The following is a 21,367-nucleotide window of genomic DNA, read 5'->3' on the forward strand; positions in this document are numbered from 1 at the left end:
ATCTGTCTGTGTTCTGTGTCCATGATATTTTATGACCATGTATTTTTTTTATAACAGAAACATTCTAGGTTTGTAACCACAGACTGATTGTGGATATTTTACTGGGAGTAACCTAGGCTGTCCAGAGAGCCATAAGCGGTTTCAGCAGACTCAAATAGCTAGGTTTGTACAACCACATCCAAGATATGTGAGCACAGCCTACAGTTTACTCTCATATAAATTTAATGGTTATCCTGTTTTAAAACATTAAAATATAGGTAACAAGTAAACACCTGTACAGGCTCCATACATGTATCTTAGACAGGATAAACAAACAGACGTATATTTAATGCAGCATATAAACACACTTTAGAAGTCTTTTGTACATCATCACCATTAAAGCTTAGCTTGGGTTGTGAAATTCATGGTCATTTCTATTTTTGTTTAGCATTTGCCCTCAAGCTCGTTTGAGTAAGAGTGTCCAGTTCCATTTTTTTTGTGTTGTTTTTCTTTTTCACTGTTTCCGTTGCTCTAAAATATTCCCTCAAACACAACTTTAAATGTCAGAAAAACAAGTTTGAGTTTATGAGGTTCAGTTCAATTAATAACTGGAGCTGTTCTGTTTCTAGAGGTCCACTCAGGTGGAGAACTAATGTACAGGGTGAATCTTTAATTAACATTGACCACTTTTCTGAAGTACCCTCTGTACACAAGGTCCTACAAACATCGGCTAGTGAATATACAACAGTTAAAATGAGCCTAGCCATTGGGTTTCCTGAATCATAGTGCACACATATTATTTAAACATACTATCACAAAATTGCTGACTTCCCATTAAGTCTACAGGATGTAATGCATTAGAAAAAGAAGGCTGGTCAACTGGAGTTCATGTGATGTCATAGCACGCCCAATGTAAATGCTGTAAAGACACCACCAAGGCCTAGTCACAGAAAGGATAATGAGACGTTGAAACAAGCCCACGCATGTTGGCAGCTCGCAGACGTCTACAATTTCACAGTTATTTTTTACAGTTACGACACATGCAAAGGTAAAACTAGACTAAATAAATAATTTATGAGTGTTTTGGTTTACCTGTGTATGAAGTCATAATTGCAACCCTGAAACAAAAACCACATAAGCGGTGATCATTTCTGAGAACATATTTGAGCAGTGTAGCAGGAAGGACCACACTGAGAGACATCAAAAGCACTGTTGCTTTGGAACAGTCATCAAAAATAATTACAAAACGGAAGGGAATCGATGCACAGCTAGCAACAAACATATGCATCTTTGACTTGCAGGTCTTTTCAGAATGCACTTACTACATGTACCTGCAGAGTAGCTTCATTGCAATCCCGACCAAGTGTCAGACAAAGCACCGAACATTAGAACACTAGTCGCTATAACTGCATTCTGTTTACTATATCACCTTCAATATGAGAATCTTATGAATCACAGCCTTTTTAGTCAGTACTAGAAGGGACAGTAAGCATTTTGCTGTATCATAATGACATTCTTCTGGCTGACTCCATAATTAAGTCTACAGTATGAGTCATGAATGCAAACATTCTGCTTTAAATATCTTAAACAGCTATACACCGGTACTCTAAAACGAGTCAGAGTCTGGAAGCATGGATTGATTTCTTTCAATATAATCCCCATTCTGAAACCACAGACTTATGTCTGCCAGACAGGCAGCAAATGCAGTGCCAACCAATTACACATTGCATTATCACAAGGCTTGCCCGTGATTATGTCTTCTGCTCTCTAAACAGGGAAACCACATTAACAGTATTTACTATGGAAGTAACTAACTGTACAGCCACAAATCCTTTCCCCACTCATTGCAAAAGGGGTTTCAATATGTTGATTATGGAAAGGAGAAACACTAGGGCACTGTTTATGAAAGCTTTTTCTTCAATTCCAAATTATTGTGTACAACAGCAAAGCCAGGATTTTTGAAACGGTGCATTTCTGTACAACAATCTAAAACACTTTAAATTTTCAGAGCAGCCTATGTTCACCACCAGGTCATCTCTACCCGATAGCTAGATATCAACTATTCAGTTCCCCAGGAAGATCAGTCACTGGTTTCTTGTTACAAAGGCTTCTTCATCTGCGCGAACCTTCCCCAGAATAACCAGAACACTGGCACTTAACTGCTGCTGGAGGACAATGTCGAGCACGTTTATACCCGTCTGCCAAGTCTCTGTACTCTGTCTTAAAACACAGTCCAACACCAACACAATAACATACAGTATCACTCTGGTTGAAGACTTCCTACCGAGTACTTATTTACTGGTATTTTAACGGTTACCTTTTAGTAGGATTCATTCAAACTCTTAAATCCCATATCAATACTAAAATGAGGTATAAAAGGACACCTGAAACAGAAACATTCTAGTACTGTGCAGTATTGTAGGTGGATTTTATTAGACTGTATTAGAAATCGGCAAATAACAAAACTGATGTCTTCAGGCATACTGAACTATACATTAGCAGAACAGAAGTATATTTTTATCAAACTGCAAATCAGACAGGTATTTTTTCCCCCCTTAATAATTTATTATATTTGATTTGATACTCATAGCCCAATAGAATAATTTGCAAAATTAACAATATATTGAAAATCTAAATGAGATATTGAATAAATGTTCACATGACAGTTTGAAAATAATCTTATCTATAGGCATTGACTTTTTTTTTTTTTTTTTTTTTTTTTTTTTTTTTTTTTTAAAAACAGCATTTTTAGATAAAGTCTATCTAAGAGCTTGAAGGTTTTAGGTTTTGTCAACATCTATTCAATTCCCATTCTGGCTTTGTGTTGCTAATGTTATTCCAATATACATATTACAGGCTGGCCATTTCCCAGAAAACAAAAACTACGTGTTGGAATAGAGTAGAAGGTTATAATGAGGTAAAGAGAAAGTGTATCTGTTCGAATCCCAAGCAGAAAGATACCATAGTGATGTCCACCAACAACTTCGATGGTGAAATCTGGTCATTGAAATCCTTCCAATGCAAACAGGGAATGTCAGTTATTCTCAATAAACCCCAAGCTGAAAAAGGCATTAGACGCTCTTTCATTTATTACTATTACACCAACCCCAAACTCTGTTCCAACGTGTGCTGCTGGGAATGTCAATCAGTTTCACAGAGCTGTTTAACACTACAATTGACTTTGGTTAAATGACTAGCTCATGGCCTGCAAGCTCTCCTGGTCCTTACTGTAACTTCAAAACAGTGCATAAACTAAATTCAGGCAGATGACAAGTTACAAATCCATTATTTGTTGTTTTATTCATGGAAAGGTTAGTTTCCCCCTTGAAATGTTTATGTCTAGTTTCCCACAGAGTTGATGTCATCCATATTTAAATTTAATTTGACCATAAATTAACTTGTGATCTTATATACGTAGTCCAATATCAGTTGTTTCCTTTCAGAGTTTTGCTTTGTAACCACTTGGTTTTCCATCTAGTAAGAAAATACAGTACCAGTGTGACTTATTCTTTCCTTGACTCATTGGGGTCCATTTTGCAAGGGGTGCAAAGGATTTTCTGATAGGAATAAAAACATTGCAATAATATAAAACTAGCAAAACAACACAGTTGAAGATAAGAGCATACTGCTGTAATGGTTTTATTTCTTGCTTTTGTATCGTTGCTAAACAGAGCTCACCGAATCATCACAAAATTCATCGAGAGACTGAGGATCCTTCTAGCAAATCTACAAATCTCAGAGATTTTCCCCATATCTTCCAGTCATTCTAGATCTTCCCATTCACTCTAGCCCAGTATCCTGACTCCTGCATTCTCTAATCAGTCACTCAGAATATGGATCTTACCTACTACAGTACTTGAATGGGTCAAGCCTCTTTTTAGAAAGGGATAACACTTCTAATCTTAAAAAGGTACTAAAAGAGGAGACAGGAACCGTCTGCTATTGACTCTCTGTAAACAGAGTGCAGCCGAGCACCCAGCATCATTAAACTCCATTAAGGGACTGCCTAAATGAAGGAAAGTGGAACATATTACTAGATTAACAAGGCCAGGGATTTTTCCATGTCAGTGTTTGTCATTTGTCACAACCCTTGCTTGTTTACAGAGGATGGGCACTGCTGGTGGTTCAACTGGTTGGCAGTAGGGGAATATAAAGCTTATGTTATCAGACTAAGTGGAAATGACTAGCCTTAATTAGCAGCAGCTATTTCTAAAGTCTTTCTTTGAAAGCAAGTATACATGCATTGCACTATTAGTATTGTATTAATTAAATGTATCAAACAAATTCACAAACTACTGGCAATGCCCAGACTTTTGAGGAACAGACAAGCGACCTGTAAAATCTTAAAATCACTCTCCATTAGTCTGCTATCAATGAGCTACCAGTACAACAAACGTACCATTTTGTCTCTAAAGGTTTATGACTGTACATAAAGTCATTTCATGACAGCTAGCTTGTTTAATCAATGCACAAAACAAGCAAACACAAAACCTATCTCTGCTAAAAAAAAATAATAATACATAAGACAAGGGTGCTGTACAAGTGGAGTTACAAGGGTTTGCCATAGAATTATGTTATTTTTTCTTTTTTTGTTAGTGGTCGATGTTGGATAAGTAACATGTATCCTGTGTACAAAGCTGTTCTGTCATATTTGAACATCTGATTAAAAATGAATTCAAGGCAGAGCTAGCCTCCTCCTTCAGAAACTAGAACCACAGAGCCAAGAAATCCCAAGAGATCCCTATTCTTTATAAATATATGAATCCTTTGTCTGAATGTTTTTTTTTGGTCTTTTATATAAAAGAGGCCAATATTGGCCCAAGAATGGCTAAAGGCTTAGCATATCAGACACACAATGAAGAGCCCTGTGTGAGAATGCACTGCAGTGACCTATCCAATGCTGAGCTTTGTTCTAGCCTATAACCCTTTAATCCAAATGAAGTCTTAACTCAGCTTTAGTGCTACCGAGGGTCAGCACTTTGGACAAAAGACAAACAAGACAGCTAAAAAAAACAAAACTCTACAAGGTCAAAGATGTAGTCTCAATTTACCAAAAGACACAGTGATGAGAGAAACTTTTTCCGGTTTATCAGATGTTTGTTCGAGCCCGTAAACTTCCCAGCTATAAAACTATTTCATAATTCCCATTTGCCATTTTTCTCCAGCACTCAGATTCTCGTTATGAGGCTGAACACAAATAAAAACAGTGTCAATGAGTCCCACTGAGCAGTCAAAACTACTATGAAACATGCAGGGCTTCTGATTTTTCTAATTCATATCATATGGTGCTCTCTCTGTGTTGACAGGGAGAATGTGAGCATCTTAAAGCAGTTACTCTGCACCTCTACACTCTGTTGCTTATTTTTCATAAAGTGTTGTCTGTTTTTCCAGGATGTCTTTAGGGTAGAGTAATACCACTATCATCATCAGATATAGCTGCAATATTTTATCCACCACCAGAACTTTATATTTGATAGAAATCACAGAATCAGGAGACGAAACCTGCACCTCTCAGGGGTGTGTTTTCAAGTAATCACAAAAACACATTTGGTTTTCGAACCAGTAAAAGTTAATGATGATTTCCTGTCATCTTCTGGAAGGAAAAATACAGGTCCAGTTTAGGATACAGTTCCAAAAGAACTGAGGAAAATTAAGGGAATGATTTGGAATATGCATCAGTTACGTAATGAAGTTATGCTTCTTATTTGTATTTATTAATTTATTATATGTATTCTGTGGTGCAGGTCCCCAACTAGCGAATAACATTAAATATTGTCTTTACACCACAAACACATTAAATCATTGTGTAGAATTAATTAGGCAATACTGTAACACTTATCACAAAGTCAGTGTCATTGTAAATCATTATCTTCAAAAGTCAAGCAGTACAGCAATCACTCCGTTAATTTTTGGTTTTGTTTTGTTTTACCTTTAACTTAAGAACAATACTGTCCAAGTACAACAATAACTTGTTTTACAGATACAGCTGTAAAAATATTGGGGTAGGTTTAAGAATAAATGTTTTCCTGGCATTTAAACTCATGTTTCTACAGCACAGGACTGAAAAAGCATGAGAATGTGGACTGATTTTCAAAAAGCATAGCCTTTTATTCAAGAGGAGAGCAAGGATGCAGAGGAGCTCAATTTTAAAGCTCAGGTCTGCCACTGGTATCATGAAAAAGCAGCGAGCAATGGTATCAAAGCTGGGAAGTACTGGGTAAATAATTTTTTTTTTTTTTTTTAAAACACATCTTCGAAGAAAGGAGTCTTTTCCAAGCCGACCTTGGAGTTTGATCATTTAAATATGCTGCTGAGAATAACTACCATGTTTATCTGGCTAAATATTTAGTTTAGACAGAGTAATCCAATACTGGTACAAGATGTGTATTTCTGTGCTAGAAATCAAGAACATAATATTGCTTTAAAGACACAGACTCTCAATTTCTTGCACCACATTCTGAGAAAAGATCTCTCTCTTACGTGACTGCATACAAGCTTGTATTCTGTATTCTGCAATATACAGTATAAACATCAAATCAGTATCATCGTGACCCTAACATTTTGTCCAATGTGTAGGCAGACAGTTTACAAACAGAATATCAGAATCTGGCTTTTTTAATTCTTTTTTTTTTTTTTGCTCTATCCAATCCACATCTATTCTTTCTAATCTATCACAATGTCTGCATCAATGACGTAACATTGGCTTAGGTAACCAACCGCAGAGTGTTCATGAGTAAAAATCAGTTAAAACATTTTTTCATCTTCATTTGTTTTTTCAGCAAGTTTATTATTAATATCTTATATAATATATCTAATATTATATACATCTAGACTAAATATGTTATTATATATATATATTATACTTTATATATATATATATATATGATAAATCATTAACAAAAATCATAAACAACTGACATATTATAGTTCTAGATCACCCAAGAAGGTTTGTAACAACTACAACAATTTGTCACCATCACTCTTTGCTCTTCTGGGTTAAAAGAAAACTCCACATTTCATTACTGATGTGAAATACAAAACACTGATCTACAGGATGGTCATGAAGTCAGTAGACCACCCACTCTGTATGCATGTATGTATGTATGTATAGCTTTTTATTTTAAAATGTAGTCAAACTATAGTAATTTTTTATATATATATATATAATAAAATAAGAAAATACAATTATAGTAGACAATATGATTAGCAATAACATTGTTAGTACAATAATTAAGACAACATAATATCATGATAACTTACTGTTCCAGACCAAATTATATATGTATGTATATATGTATGGATGGATCATATGAACAAAACTAGAAATAAGACAAACCAGGGATTCTAATGCAACAGAGAGAGAAACCCTAACATTTCATTTACTTCCACTGCAAAATGCATCACAGATGCCAATTTATTTTTATCTAAAAGCTAGTGAACCATAAAATGGACGAAAAAAAGTTAATAACATACGCTGGATCGAAAGCCTGAGACCAACAGCTCCAAACTGGGGGAGGAGACACTTCATACACAGGACTGCAGAGAAATTTCAATACATCTGCGCACAAAATCAGAAAACAACTATGACCCTGGCAATGGAGTAAAGAAATGTACTGATGCTGGAATTCGGATAAATGATCAACAAAACCTGCCAACTCTCACTTACCAGCCAGTGTGAGGTTCAAGGTCTATCAAAAAGAACTGATTTACCGAGTTGCCAAACCAATAACAATGCAATACATTGAGCTGTTCCAAGGTTTCTGTGCTGGGAGTGTCAACATCACAACTTTTGTGCATGCAAGTATTTAGCTTGTTTGGTGTGCTTGTTGATTTATATGTATAGGCCAACCCTTTCGATATCACTTCCAAGGGAGAAAACAGAAGCAATAAGCTGAGTTGACTTTATCAGAATTTCACCAATAAGCACTGCTGCGTAACTCAAAATATAGTACTACGTATTGCATTAATTAGAGGATTTATTAATAATGTATCAGTACAGTTTTACTGTGCTGCAGGTTTACAATACATTTGAATAATTAAAAACATACGAAAATTAACATTTACATTGCAGTGTCCGGTATGCTATATTGCACTACCATACTTTATACAGGGAACATTTCTGTGCAGAAATATACTTACAGTATATGTAAACTTAAGATCTTTTCCGAAAGTGATGCTTAGGGGGTGAAAATCAGTCAACTGACAAATGCGAGTTATTATCTACAGAAATCTTGCCCTATTAATGTTCTGGGACATTTCTATGTGGTAATAAAAAGTGGCGAGTGGCATTACCAAGAGTGATAGTAAGCATAATAAACATTAGGCGTTGTGCACACACAAACACAAATACACAAAGTTGAGTAACTGCTCTCAAAAGAGCCCTTCGTTAACACTTGGGTAAAAAAAAAAAAAAAAAAAAAAAAAACCACAATGGCGTGTCTTGTTAATTAAAGTACTCTCTTCGGTATAATTTGTTCTTTAAATTGGCCAAGCTACTAGAAAAACCCCAATAGGACTAAATGGCAGCTCCACACAAGACGAGATGGAGCCTCCAATCACCCAGTCACTGTGGTGTGCGAAGACTTGGAAAAGAAACTGTTTCAGGGAAAAGTGAGAGGAAGGAACATAGAGTAAAATAATTAGATAGGAATATTGAGTGGGTAGACAACAAACCAGAGCAGAAAAGCTGAACTTTAAAAAAAAAAAAAAAAAAAAAATCACAAAACCCCAGAAACATAAAACACACTTTCCTGTTAAATAGGAAGCAGTTTTATGCACGCACTGCCTTTGCATGTTCAATGATCTGTGTTCAATTAGGGCAGTCATGCTTGCAAACCAGGCTGCTCAGCTACTCAGCACAAAACTAGAAACTTTTAACACTGTAACTACAATTTGAATACTTTATCATCCTGAGTATGCAGTTCCAAGTTCTGCGTACAAGACAATGAAAGACATCAGAACAACTTTGACAGGTTCTAGTGTCTACCCAAGAGGATTAAGATCAAACAAATTTCCCCCAAAAGCCCTGCAGAGGTTTTTTTTTTTTTTTTTAAATCCTCAGTTAAGTGCTTTAACACATAGTGGGAAGCTTTTTTTACCTTTTAAGTAGTGGAATTTACCCTTTCTAACATGGATCAGATCCTGTTCCAAGCCAAGTTTTTGATCACACAGTTATCAAGGGTCAAAGGTCTAATGAGGTTAGATGGTCACAATGTGGTTGTTATTAAAATGAAGGAACACAAAGCCGTCAGAACAACATCAAATAATCAAAAAGACCAAGAGAGGCATGATTTTAAAAACAACAAGATACCCATACTGCACCAGAGTTAAAAAACACAAAGTGTCTACCCTGGGAGTCTTGGGGTTAGCTGTTCTCAAGAGCTCTGTATCAAACAATAACCTTCACTACCAACTTACTAAACAGCAACACATAACTGTGTGCTGGAATTGAATGATAACATTGCATAAAGCAATGCCAAACCCTATCAGCTATTGTTATCACAGTTGCTTATTTTAAAAAGTACCAAATAACAAAAGTTCTATACAAGGACAGCGGCAAATCCTTCTCCACACATTAACATGTGTATGATGTTGGGGTGACGCACTTTTACAACATATTTAGCATACTGCAAAAGGATATATTTTTTGTATTAACCATAGAGGGGACTTAACCAGGCTTCCTTATCCTGTAATACCTCAGGAGCTGGTAAAGTGGTATTAATTTCCCCAATGCAGCCTCTTCAAACACGGTTTGTCAATTGTGTACTCCAACATCAACGTTTGCACTATCCCTTCATTTTGAAAGCCTGTGTACTAGAATTTGGGATTTTAAAGTTCTATTTCCAAACTCAACAAGAGCGTGGTCTTCTCTTTCACCAAAGGAAGACTTCAGCCAGAGCATCTCGGTCAAGAAACATTAAGAATGGCTTTTCATGGATACAAGATGAGCGCCAAAAGATAACAAATACTGGGTAAAGGCATTAATCAGCGGTAAAGGCATACTGCTCGTTACCTCATGTTTAAATCCTTTTTATTGATGCAACCATGAGACTGTGCTCATCACACAGACACATAGAGGCAGCTAAGCCAATTAGTTTGTCTGCTCTGCTAAAAGAAAAAATAAAATGCAGAGACTCGTCATGGGAGTACACGCTGTTGTGTCTTTCCTTACTCATCTGATTCACAAGCTTCCCAAACCAGATTTCTTCAAAAGAGACCAATCCTTAAAATCCTTACAATAGCTGTGTCGGGCTTCAAAATGTATCTTCTGCATCTACAAATATCACTTTAGTCTTAAACGAGGCGTGGACTATACAGCAAGATGCTTAAGTTGTATGTACAAGAATGCATAATTTGCATTTACAACACGAGACACACCCCTTAATGCCACAACTGACTGATATTCAAACGACAGTCACTGACAGCATTACTGATGCATTAGGATATCATATTTGTTAGCATTTTTGTGTCACCTTCCGACAAGTTTAGAGCACAGAATTCCTTTAGGCTCCTGTGCCATCATAGTCTCTAACATTCACTATAATTACCGTAAGAGACCAGCTTCAATGAACAACATTAGAAATGTAGCATGAAATTAACCCTTTCAACGCTACAGACCTCCAAAGATGACAGCACTTATAATGCACTGAAACAGTCTAAAAACAGAATTTATTTATTAGCAGACATAGTGTTATTAAACTTCGCTCCACCGTCTCAATGTGCATTGAGATTTTGTTTTCTGCATAGAACTTTTCTCCACATTTTAGCAATAAGAGCATCCACCAGCAGAACTAAATGCTGAACGATTGATTTATTAAAATATACAACTGTGTGTCACGACTGACGCGTTAACTTGACTGAGTTGAGCTTTGCAGTGTTTTAAGAAACATAAGCCCATAAGACCCGATCTTAAAGTTGGAACACAATTTCTCAACCCAAACTTGAAACCGTTTTGTAAATGAAACACAATGACGTACAGTAGTAGGCAATTCCAGTGCTCTGATGCAAGGAAGTGATTTGTTGTTTTTATTTTAAAACTGGGTATTGTCAAGTTAGACAGTATGATTTCTAAAAAAAAGTAACATGATCCGTGGTAATGTGAATTTTGAGCAATGGGGTTGCTCCCTGCTCCCTCATTTCAACTGCCCTCCCACATTAGAACGATCCTCCTCCACAGGTAAAAGGAGGAAACCAACCACCCAATGAGGACAATTTAATCATCCATCAATCCACAGTCAAAAAAGGCCCAGTGGAGAGGAAGTGTCCTCTGTGGGCGGACAGCCATGTAGTAAGAGCTCTGGAGTACGATATCCCAGCTCACAGTGTTTGAGCCCCAGTTCAGGACTTTCCTGGAAGCTGCTCCCCAGCCAAGACAGTGAGCTGTGACTCACGTACCACCCCGGTGTGCAGTGAGGCTACAAATACAAGGACAAACACTGCCTGCCCTCTGATCCCGTCGGCTTAAAATTTATAATTCAAAGGGTAGGGATGCCTGGCACTAATACCTTGGGCATAAACTAGAAGAGTGACTGCACAGCAGTTTATTTCTTTATTTCTTTTATTTTTTTAGTGAATGCCATCCCTTCTCTATGTGCGTCACTAAGTGTTTACAAACTTTACTAACTAGTGAGTAACTACACAAGCCTCTTACCAAGGACAGGCATCATGTCTGTTTACAGGGAGAAGCAGGGAAGCTCACATTGCCATAGTTTGCTCTATCCTTGTTCTAAGAATAAATGGTCTCTAGAGCACAAAAATGCTTCATAATAAAACAAGTGTGTTAGCAGCATACAACACTAGAGCTATCGGTATAATGAAAAAGTAGTACCATGACCTTCAGCTACACCCACCCTAAAATGTGTGACAAACAGATAGACAGATTCCTCCTTCTATGCTCATATTTTGTACTAAAGAACGCCCAAACTTTGATATCCCCCAATTTGATATTGTTCTCGCAAGACTCTTTAAAATTCTAAAGTGTGACACGTGCTAGGGTGCAGAAGTTTTTTTTTGTGATTTTCAGAAAAATCTCCACAACAGTGTTAAGCGAGGACTCCCTGTGGCAGGTGTCCAGGTGTCTTGGATGGCTAACAAGTTCAGGTTAGTCAGCCTGGGCTATAGTCGCTTAACAGGCTTTGATTTATTCTTGAAGACTTTTCCCTCTTAGGGAATAGCAAGACCAGATAATTTAGCAGCTGACTCACCAGGCAAGACGAGAAAAGGATGGCAGTCCAAACACCAAATACCAGCAGCCCCGCCGCCCAGATAGCAGGACTGCCTGTGGGAACTTCTCCTTGTCTGACTGTCTATTACTCATGTCAGACAGACAGCTTATTTTTAGAATGCGACTGCTAGATGTCTTACTAATAAGCACCACCAGGTAAACCCAAAACCTCTCAAACATTTTAAATGCATTCCCTGCTAGGTTACCTTTCAGAGTAATGAGGTATGCCCCCCACACTCACTTTGCATAACTGGCTAAAATCTTTTAAGAAATTCCTGTTCAATAACCTGTCTCACCAAAGGCGCTACAAATGTTATAGGCCTCCCAACTCCGGAATGCGAGTAAAAGACATACAAACTAGCTTGGCGATCCTGTGATAGAACGCAAAAGGTAATGACTACTGGTTCATGTGTGGCTAAAATATGATCACATTGCCAAACTTTCTAACATACTTGATCCATGCATCACTGTAACCTAAAGCCAAAACAGTTGAGTAAATAAATGGTTATATTTGCCTATGAGACATGCAACTTTCAATAACCAACACTAGATAAACATTTAGGTCTTTGCCTTTTTTGTATTGATATAAAGACTGTAAACAGTTGAATGTTTCTGCCTATTTTGTAAACGGCAGATCAGTGGCTCTAATTATCTTTGTAGTCGGTTACAGAGCCTACAGCTAAAAGAACAAACAACTGCCTGAGATACCATCTTAGCCAGCGAACACCAAATACGCTGTGGTATTGAATAAGAACAGCAGTATTGTATGTGCTCAACACTAAACAGATGCTGAACAGCAGAATTGGTGAAATTATATCTTTGTACCTCAGATACCAGGGGCTCAAGTCTATTGACTGCTTGTCTAAATCTTACTGAACAAAATGTTTTCTAATTTACACAGGAAAGAGGTTGTGCTGCAGTCTATAGGGCATTCAGCTCTGAATGTAACATTAGAGAAATGATGCAACGCCAGCACTGCACATTGTCTTCTCATAGTCTACCTGTCCAGACATGTTAAAAACACTAGCTGGAGCCAAATAAATAGATCTTTCACTATAACCTGCACTACAGTGGGCAAGCATATTCAGCAAAGAGTTATTGGTTTATAACTGGCACAAGTAAAAGCGAGCGGTAACTAACTACAAAGAGCTCGGCACAGTAAGCATTATTTAGTATGGTTGACAACAAGTAGTTTTCTTTCTTAGGGTTGCAGTGAACGGTGAAAATGATACACTTTTTGGCAACTGGGTTTGCAGTGCCCAGATCGCCTGTGTGGACTGGGTGTGTAGGGAGAAGATGGAGCTAACACAGCCCTTCTTTGAGGTTGTAGCCTTGAGCAGCAGCTTTATATTACAACTGCCATACTTAGACACTTGACCCACTTAACAATACGTTCTCTGGTTACCAACATCTTATTTACTGCCAGATATATATTTCTGTGCTTAAATATTCAAATAAAAAACCTAAATGATTTCAATAACAAGGTCATCTTTTACTGTCCTTCTCATCATTACTTCCTGTTTTCTATTAGTGTGATTTACATTCAAAACATGAAATGTAAAAAAGAGGATTCATCTCTCTCTCCAGGAGCTGCTATTCAGGACATAATCCTACTTTTTGACCGACATTGTGAGCTTATGCATAAACACTGGCTACAATATGATGACATTGACAATGACAGTTGTGTGCACAGCAAGCAAGTCTTCTCAACACACTGGAAGACAAGCAGGTTTGGTTTTGACAATGCCAATAATACAATTATTATTTATTAAAAAAAAAACTGAACTTGCATATATTAATGGGGGTCTAATGGGGGCTGTTTAAAAAACAAAATATATCTAGCAATCCAGCATGTCTCAGATTGTCATAGTTTGGTATATTTTCTAAATTATGAAAATGAATGAGAGACTGAATGTTAAGCAGCACCTTTCAACTATAATATTAATACCAGTACAATACCAGTACAGTACTCATTTAATACCTTCTCCTCTGTGCCTCTTAAAACCAGACCCTCGTAGACCTTTCCTCCCTCCATGATACTGCTCCCCATCAGGTCTAAATCTCTAGCCAGGCCTTCCTCTGTTACAGACCATCTTTTGTGCTCCAATGCCTGTGCATCAGTGTGAAGCTTGGCTAATTGGATGTTCAGTACCAGAGTGTTTGAAGCACTAGGTTTGTACCTGGGATAGGTTCTTCTCCCTCCTCTTCTAGAACCACGCTTTGCATGCAATCAATCTCCCACCTGTGCACTTCACTCCTCCACAGTGCTGGAACCAAAACACTGTGTCTGGATCTAGGGAGATCAAAATAGAAAACAATGTTTATCACATTATGGGGAGGAATAGCTATGCAAGAGAGAAGCTGTAAACATTAAAACCACAAATCTCAGATACAATGAACACATAAGAGCATACTTTGAAACTCAGTCCACCCTGAGCAAAGAAATAAAGGAAATGGAGACAAAACTCGCTTGTTTGCTAAACACACATTGATAACTGAAACCTATTAAATAAGCCGCTTGCTGGCGTTGCCCCTTCACCCACCCACCCATCATTCATAACCATGTTCGTTATTAAAAGACATGTTTATAGCTGCTTTTCTAGGAACTCTAACTGGACTATTTATCTCTCTTACTTTGTAAACATGTCATATTTTCTTCACAAGTTTTCACGTTTGAACTTGAATCCCTGCCTCTTTCTATAGTATAGTTTCTGAAGTTAACCCTCTTCTCTGATCAAGCAAAGGGAATATACCCTTGCTCTAATCTACACAAAAAGGGCCCCATTTTACAAAAGGATTACAAACTCTGTGAAAACAGAAACATCATCATCCATATCTTTAAACTCAATCTTAAGAAGTACTATAAAGAAACAGAGAATTCTGAAACACAATTCTTGAAGACATTGATAAAGACTTCTACTCAAAGGTTGTTTAAGTACATTACTTCTTTAAAAAACAAAAAAGACACTTCTCACATCTTCGATTCTTTACGTACCTTACAGCATTTAATACAAATATTACAGGTTTAGAATAGTCTACATAAAGATCAACAAAATGACACTACATACAATATTTTTTGTCAAACAAAAGTTAAAATAAACAGCATTCAATGCGGATTAACATTGTGACTAATTGTTATTAAAAGATATCAAACAAGTTAAAGTGATCTTCCCTACAAAACCAGGCTTTTAAAAAAAAAAAAAAAAAAAAAAAAACACAATAAATGTTTTATGCAGTGAATGCAGTGGTAAAACACCATTTTCTTTCACTTACAAAACCATGTGAAATGCTTTATATCAGCATGGAGCTACTGTATATTAAATTAGGCTTTACTGAAAATGGTCAATGTTCCCAGTGAAGCAAACTTGGGAATCACAGGGTGAGCCTTCTCCAGTTCACCACCAGCACTGTTTCCTTTCAACTTGTACCACACAATGCAGCAGAAAGGCGCCCTCTCTGAGCATCACCTGCATAGATATATTCCAAGCCAGGTTAAACACATATTAAAATAAAAAGGGTATCCCTTTTTCATTTCTAAATAAAGCCCACCTCTAACTATGTGTGAAATAATAGAGCCTTCTTCACGTCACTTGAATGAAAGGCTGTACTGTTACTCGTCGTATTCAACATACACTCACACGAGGTGACCCCTTCACTGTGGTGCAGAAAAAATATTGAAAGAGCAGAATAAAACGTTCTCTAAAGCATCAACCAGTAGTAATGCCGGGTTTTATAAATTTGGTTGATAAATCTGACCCTTCCATTGTTCCAAGTTGCTTTTCATCCTTTAATCAATTCATGAATCGGTTTACCTTCAGAAACGATTGACTCCTGCTGGGGGAGTTGGAGCTCAGTAAATGTGGGGCCCAGCACAGGCATGAAGGGGTGACATTTACTCCAAGTTCTGCAAGCAGATCCGTGACTTGCATTGCTTTTACCAGCCACTTCACACTCCAATTGGATAGGGAACTCACAGAGCTTTCACATTCATTCAGGCTGCCTCAAAAGACACTTCAAAAAGCTCGACCCGGGACCAAGAAAATCACCCCTTAAATCTGCCTACAACAGGAAACCAGCGTCAGGCACAAGCAGTCTGTAGTCAGGGACCTTTCTTTGGCTGTTGTATTTTAGGACCGTTTCATAAGGAGACACAAGTGGGAAGGCAAATGAAACAGATGCAAGGATTATGAACATTTGTGACAAGCAGTCCTTATCCCATGCCATGTACTGTACCTGCACTGTCTTCTACAGTAACTATGGCTCAATCCTAAACTCCAAACGCTCAAAACTGTAAGGACGGCACTAGTTTTAACCATGGCTTACAATATTAAGCACTTTATTCTAAGTTCCTAGTACTTTTACAATTTGAGTTGGATTTCACGGTGTTGGACTGTGGCCCTTCTATTAAAAACAGACATGATGTTCTCACCAGCTGCTCTCCTTGTTTTACAACACTTCCTGACATTCACTTTTATTGATGGTAGATATTTATCTGGGAATCACTCGTTTCATTGTCAAGTTTGACTTGGTGAAAAAACAAAACAGGCCAGATAAAATGCTTGTCCATCCTTCCCCAGTTTCCACTTCACAAATCAGAATACAATTCTGAATTCAATGAGAAAGAAACAGCATGTTTTATTTATACTTTTATTATTTAAATGATTTAACCTGCGTAAAAAAAAAACCCAAAACACACAATGAGATGAATCATCTTATTTACAAGAGTATACAGGGGCTTAACAAATAATAATAATAAAAGCTGTGATTTTGAAAGTTAAAAACAATCTATCCTCAACAACTTCTACTCGATTTCATTTAAAGTTAATTAAAAAACAAAAAAAACAAACAAACACTTGTTTGTACTGTATGTATATGTTTTCTGCTGGAAGTTTAAACATCATAACAAGCACAAATAAAAATCATAATATTAGCTGCATTGTAAACACTGAAAAGACAAGAATAATGGTTCACAATGCAGCGTCCAAAATGACTTCTACTGTACATTGTTTAGTTTTATAGAATAAATAAGCGGGGGGGGGGGGGGGGGGGGGGGGGGACTGTAAACAAATGATACAGTACTTTTATATTTCCTTATGGTTTCATCCCATATAAATGTTTTCTAAATCTTTTTCCCACTTCAGATTAACAGCCACGATGGTAGTAATTCACAGATGTAGGGATCCTGTCCATGTACTTTATCAGCCTACACGCTGTTAAAATATTTAAGTAAACGTGCTTGGGAGCCATGCAAGGTTTTTTCCTCCTCATATAAATCAGAAGAAAAATAAATAAATCTTGCTTTCAAATAAAATTGCTTTTAAATAACATTGTGGTGGTGCCAAGCATTGGCAGAGACATAACAGCAAGGGTCCTGAACTCTTAACACTGCAGACCTGTATACAGAAGACTAGTGGAGATAACCCCACACAACACAGCAGAGTGCTATCATAGTCTAGGAAAGATATCGCCACTCAACACAGACCACAATGACATTATTTCCAGTACAAGATACTGAAAGTATTTTGTTTCTTTATTAATTCTGTATAGTTAGTTAGTGTTCAAATGATCGCACATAAAAAAAAAAATACACATGTCTTTTAAAAAATGAATAGAATGTGAGGTGGCCAGAATGCCCTGGTTACAGCAGGCAGTTTAAACAGGATTAACCTGTGATGTGCTGGTCTTCTCACTTCTTTATAGAGCCTTGCACATCAGCCCGTCAAGCCGCGGCTACTTGTCAATTTCAAACAATTGCCAGAGCTGACAACCTCTGAAAGGCCACACTTGTGTGCAGAAAAATGACCATATGGATGAAAAATAAATGTACTTAAGCATCTTATTGTGCAATAGCGCTTGACTTCTCCTCTTGTCCAACACATATTGGATTAGATATGAAACCTGTCACAGGGCAGGTGGCAGGGAGGGTTAGTCTGTCACCAATAGCCTAAAGCCTTGACACTAACCCTTCTGTATCTGAAAAACAATTGAGAGGCACAGGAGAGCTGCGCAGGCTAGCACTGCCTTTGGGAATCATGGATTAAACAGACTGTGTTCCTAATCATGTCTGTTGGATTTTTGATACACTATCAGGGATGAATAGCTACAATGGTATCTCCTAATCCAGATACATATAGACCATGTGCAGTGCCCCACAGGGAGATTAGGAATTGTAACATAGCTAACCAATTCATTAGAATACATGACATTTCACAAGGGATGGGATTATTACAAACATCCAAACTTGCTTGCGTGATTGTTTTATTCTGATATCTAAAGATAGGCACAAAAGCACACAAAAGAATAGAAGCAGGGGCCAGAAGCTTATCTTTATCTTCAGTTTTCCAGCGGGGAGTGAAGGAATGAGACGTCAGTAGTCTAGTTTTTTTTGTTTATAATACGCAAACTTAACAGATTTCTTTTCAGTCATCGTCAATCCTCTCCCCACTTTAGGGAGTTCAGCAGCACGACCTTCTGTTCTCGATGTGCAATAACTATTTTTTTAAACTTAAAGGCATAGTTCATCTTGCATAAAGAGTAAACTAGACTAGAAGTTTGACTGGCAAATGTTTTAGCTACTGTTATACATTCAAAGTGGGTGAAATTGGGAATAAAAAGCAAGCTGCTATGATCTTAATCACTATCCAGAACCAGACTGTCATGTAGAATATTTTATTGAAATGCAAACAGACTCAACAGCTTTACTCGTGGATAGGGTTTCTAAACAGCCAGATATCATTTGCTGCTCAATATTTGTGCGTTTCTACATGACTGCTGTATGTGATTGTAACATATGGGCACTCTGCACTTCCACGAAGCTGCTCGTTAGTGTCTGTGGTTATAGCTGACATCACAACACACCGTGAAGTCCAGACAGCCCGAGGGCCCCGCTGCCTTTCTAAACCAATCACAGGTCAGCAACATTAGGCAAATTAACTTACCATTAAGGCTTTATTCTACTTTTGAACACTTTTGATATTTCAGAGTCCTTAAACATCTGCAGCAAACTAAAACAAATGTGCCCTTTTGAAAGCCCACAGGGTATTTCGAAGCAAGTGGAAAGGCATAAAAACTTGTAAGAGTTGCACAAAGGAGCAATGAAATCATTCTTCTGTGTAGTTTCTTCAGTGTCGTTACATATGGTTTATTCCTCAATATAAATGTACAGGAATATAGAATGCACTCAAATAGCTACACCTAGTCAGCCTGGTGACTCAATCAAATCCTGACAACATAAAAGGTGATAAGTACCCTTATTGAGTGCACCTGACTACCCCTTTGCCTGAAGCTATCGGCATTATAAAGCCTTTATGTTATAAGCATTCAGTGACTCATTTACAGGAATGCATATCCCAACAATGAAGTCAAACCCTGCTTTGCTGCTACTGTTCGCTTAAACTGATGAGTAAAAAAACAGCCTCAATGGCCTTTATGCTTATTTTGTAAAAACATGCAAGTATAGCACTTGTAGTATTATCACTAATCTCCTTCTTCTTCTGTCAAGTATCGTTTGTTTCTTGGTTTGTAGTTAATTCCTACCAAAAACTACGCCAAATGGTAACTGCTCTAAATATACGTAACATTCTCTAAAAATTCCCCATTACCCTTTATCTGTGCTCTTTGAGACGCTCAACCTAAAAAGCTTTTTACATTCTGCTTGGTGTGCCTGTAAAATCAACAGAAGTTCAAAAGAGAGATTTACTGTTTTCAACAATTTCAAAGATCTTTGCGGCTAGTGTAGTCAAGTAAGCCCAGCAATTTGTGATTACAGGTCATTAAGAAAGGGTGAATGTAATTTTCCTGCATTATGCTGCATTTAAAAAGCAGGCGACCGGAGACTGTAAAATGTTGGATAATAGGTGGTGAATAGAAGAGGAGTCAGGAAAGTGGGTCATTGTACACGAATAGTCATTTCATTTCTTTAGTGGAAAAGCTGCTTTTGTGCACAGTTCTTAATTCTTGGGCTGTGAAGTCATGAAATTGTGCTCAGTAGAGCAGAAAGGTGAACAGGGGCCTAATCAGTGAAAGCAAAGCGGCCTCTCATGTATAGCTTTATAAGCAACCTAAGGGCAAGGCCTATGAAAAGGGAGCATGGCACTGTCCCCATAGCAACATCCCCACCCACTACCAAAACCACAGGTTTATAAAGGCCCTCAACACAAAACAAGATTAAGTAACATGGACATGTCAGTGCAACCGTGTCTTCTGTCAACTTTTACTCAACTGAAAAGCCAACATTTTTAGATTTATAGCAGGAAACGTATAAGACAGAAGACAATAATAATTAGCAGCAAAGCTGTTCAAATGCCACATTAAACATAAAAGCATATATATATATATATATATATATATATATATATATATAGTACAATAAAGTAAAAGTCATATCTTTGAATGCTAATTCAATATACAATGGGCTGTAGAAAACAAAAACATTTTCAGAACAGAACAATTTTAGTGCCAACACAACCCTCATTGTGTCTGAAGGCTACCTAGGAAACAGTTTGGAATAAACAAAAAATGCCATCTTGTGCCAGCTTAAGGATTGAGCTGATGCTTGTGATACTCAGTTTCAGTTTAGACAAAGCTTTTCACTACAGGCTGCAGTTTAAATTACAACCCTTTTTCACCTGACAACAAACCCAGTCAATGGTGTCAAAGTACCTGTTCTAATGTGGGTTCAATTGTAATGTAAAAAGGTCCATTCACTCAACACCTTACTTTACAGGAATAATACACCAAACCCTTTACACTGCATCCCAATTAAAACGATAACAGTTTAAAATGCCTGTTAAAATAGCAACTTGCTCAAAGCTTGCTTTCATCATTTAACAAATGACAACATGTATTATTATAATTGTGTATTTGATAGATAAACTATTTCATTTGATTGATAGGTTCCGACATGTTCAGAGTGTACTACATAAATTACTCCACCGCATTATGCACCATCCAACCTTGTTCAGAGAACCTTTGTGGTGGAACCAAATAGATGCATTAGCAAACTGATAGAATGGATCATCATTTTCAAATTGGTATGCAAAATATAACTGTACACAGTGGCATGCAGAAAGACATGAGACTGTAATGCAATTATATTACCTTTACTGGGCCTCTAATAAGGAGTAGCACAACTTTTTTTTGTTTCCGTTCACATCTGAGGCATAC

At 37.3% G+C, this 21,367-nt stretch overlaps 1 protein-coding gene across 4 annotated transcripts in view; it reads right to left on the minus strand.

Annotated features, from left to right (window-relative positions):
- Positions 1–14,489, minus strand: part of LOC121294939 — a 126,150-nt gene extending 111,661 nt beyond the window's left edge. For 3 of the 4 annotated variants that reach the window (XM_041219163.1, XM_041219162.1, XM_041219160.1), the window contains exon 1: positions 7,453–7,587. In XM_041219163.1, coding sequence (XP_041075097.1) covers positions 7,453–7,507 — 55 coding nt within the window. In that variant the 5' untranslated portion in view covers positions 7,508–7,587. Of the gene's footprint in view, positions 1–7,452; positions 7,588–14,382 lie in introns of those variants that run through there. The other variant, XM_041219161.1, reaches the window with a different exon arrangement.
- Between the last annotated feature and the right edge of the window lie 6,878 nt (positions 14,490–21,367).

Source organism: Polyodon spathula, chromosome 19, assembly GCF_017654505.1.
Source record: "Polyodon spathula isolate WHYD16114869_AA chromosome 19, ASM1765450v1, whole genome shotgun sequence".
Lineage (NCBI taxonomy): Eukaryota > Metazoa > Chordata > Actinopteri > Acipenseriformes > Polyodontidae > Polyodon > Polyodon spathula.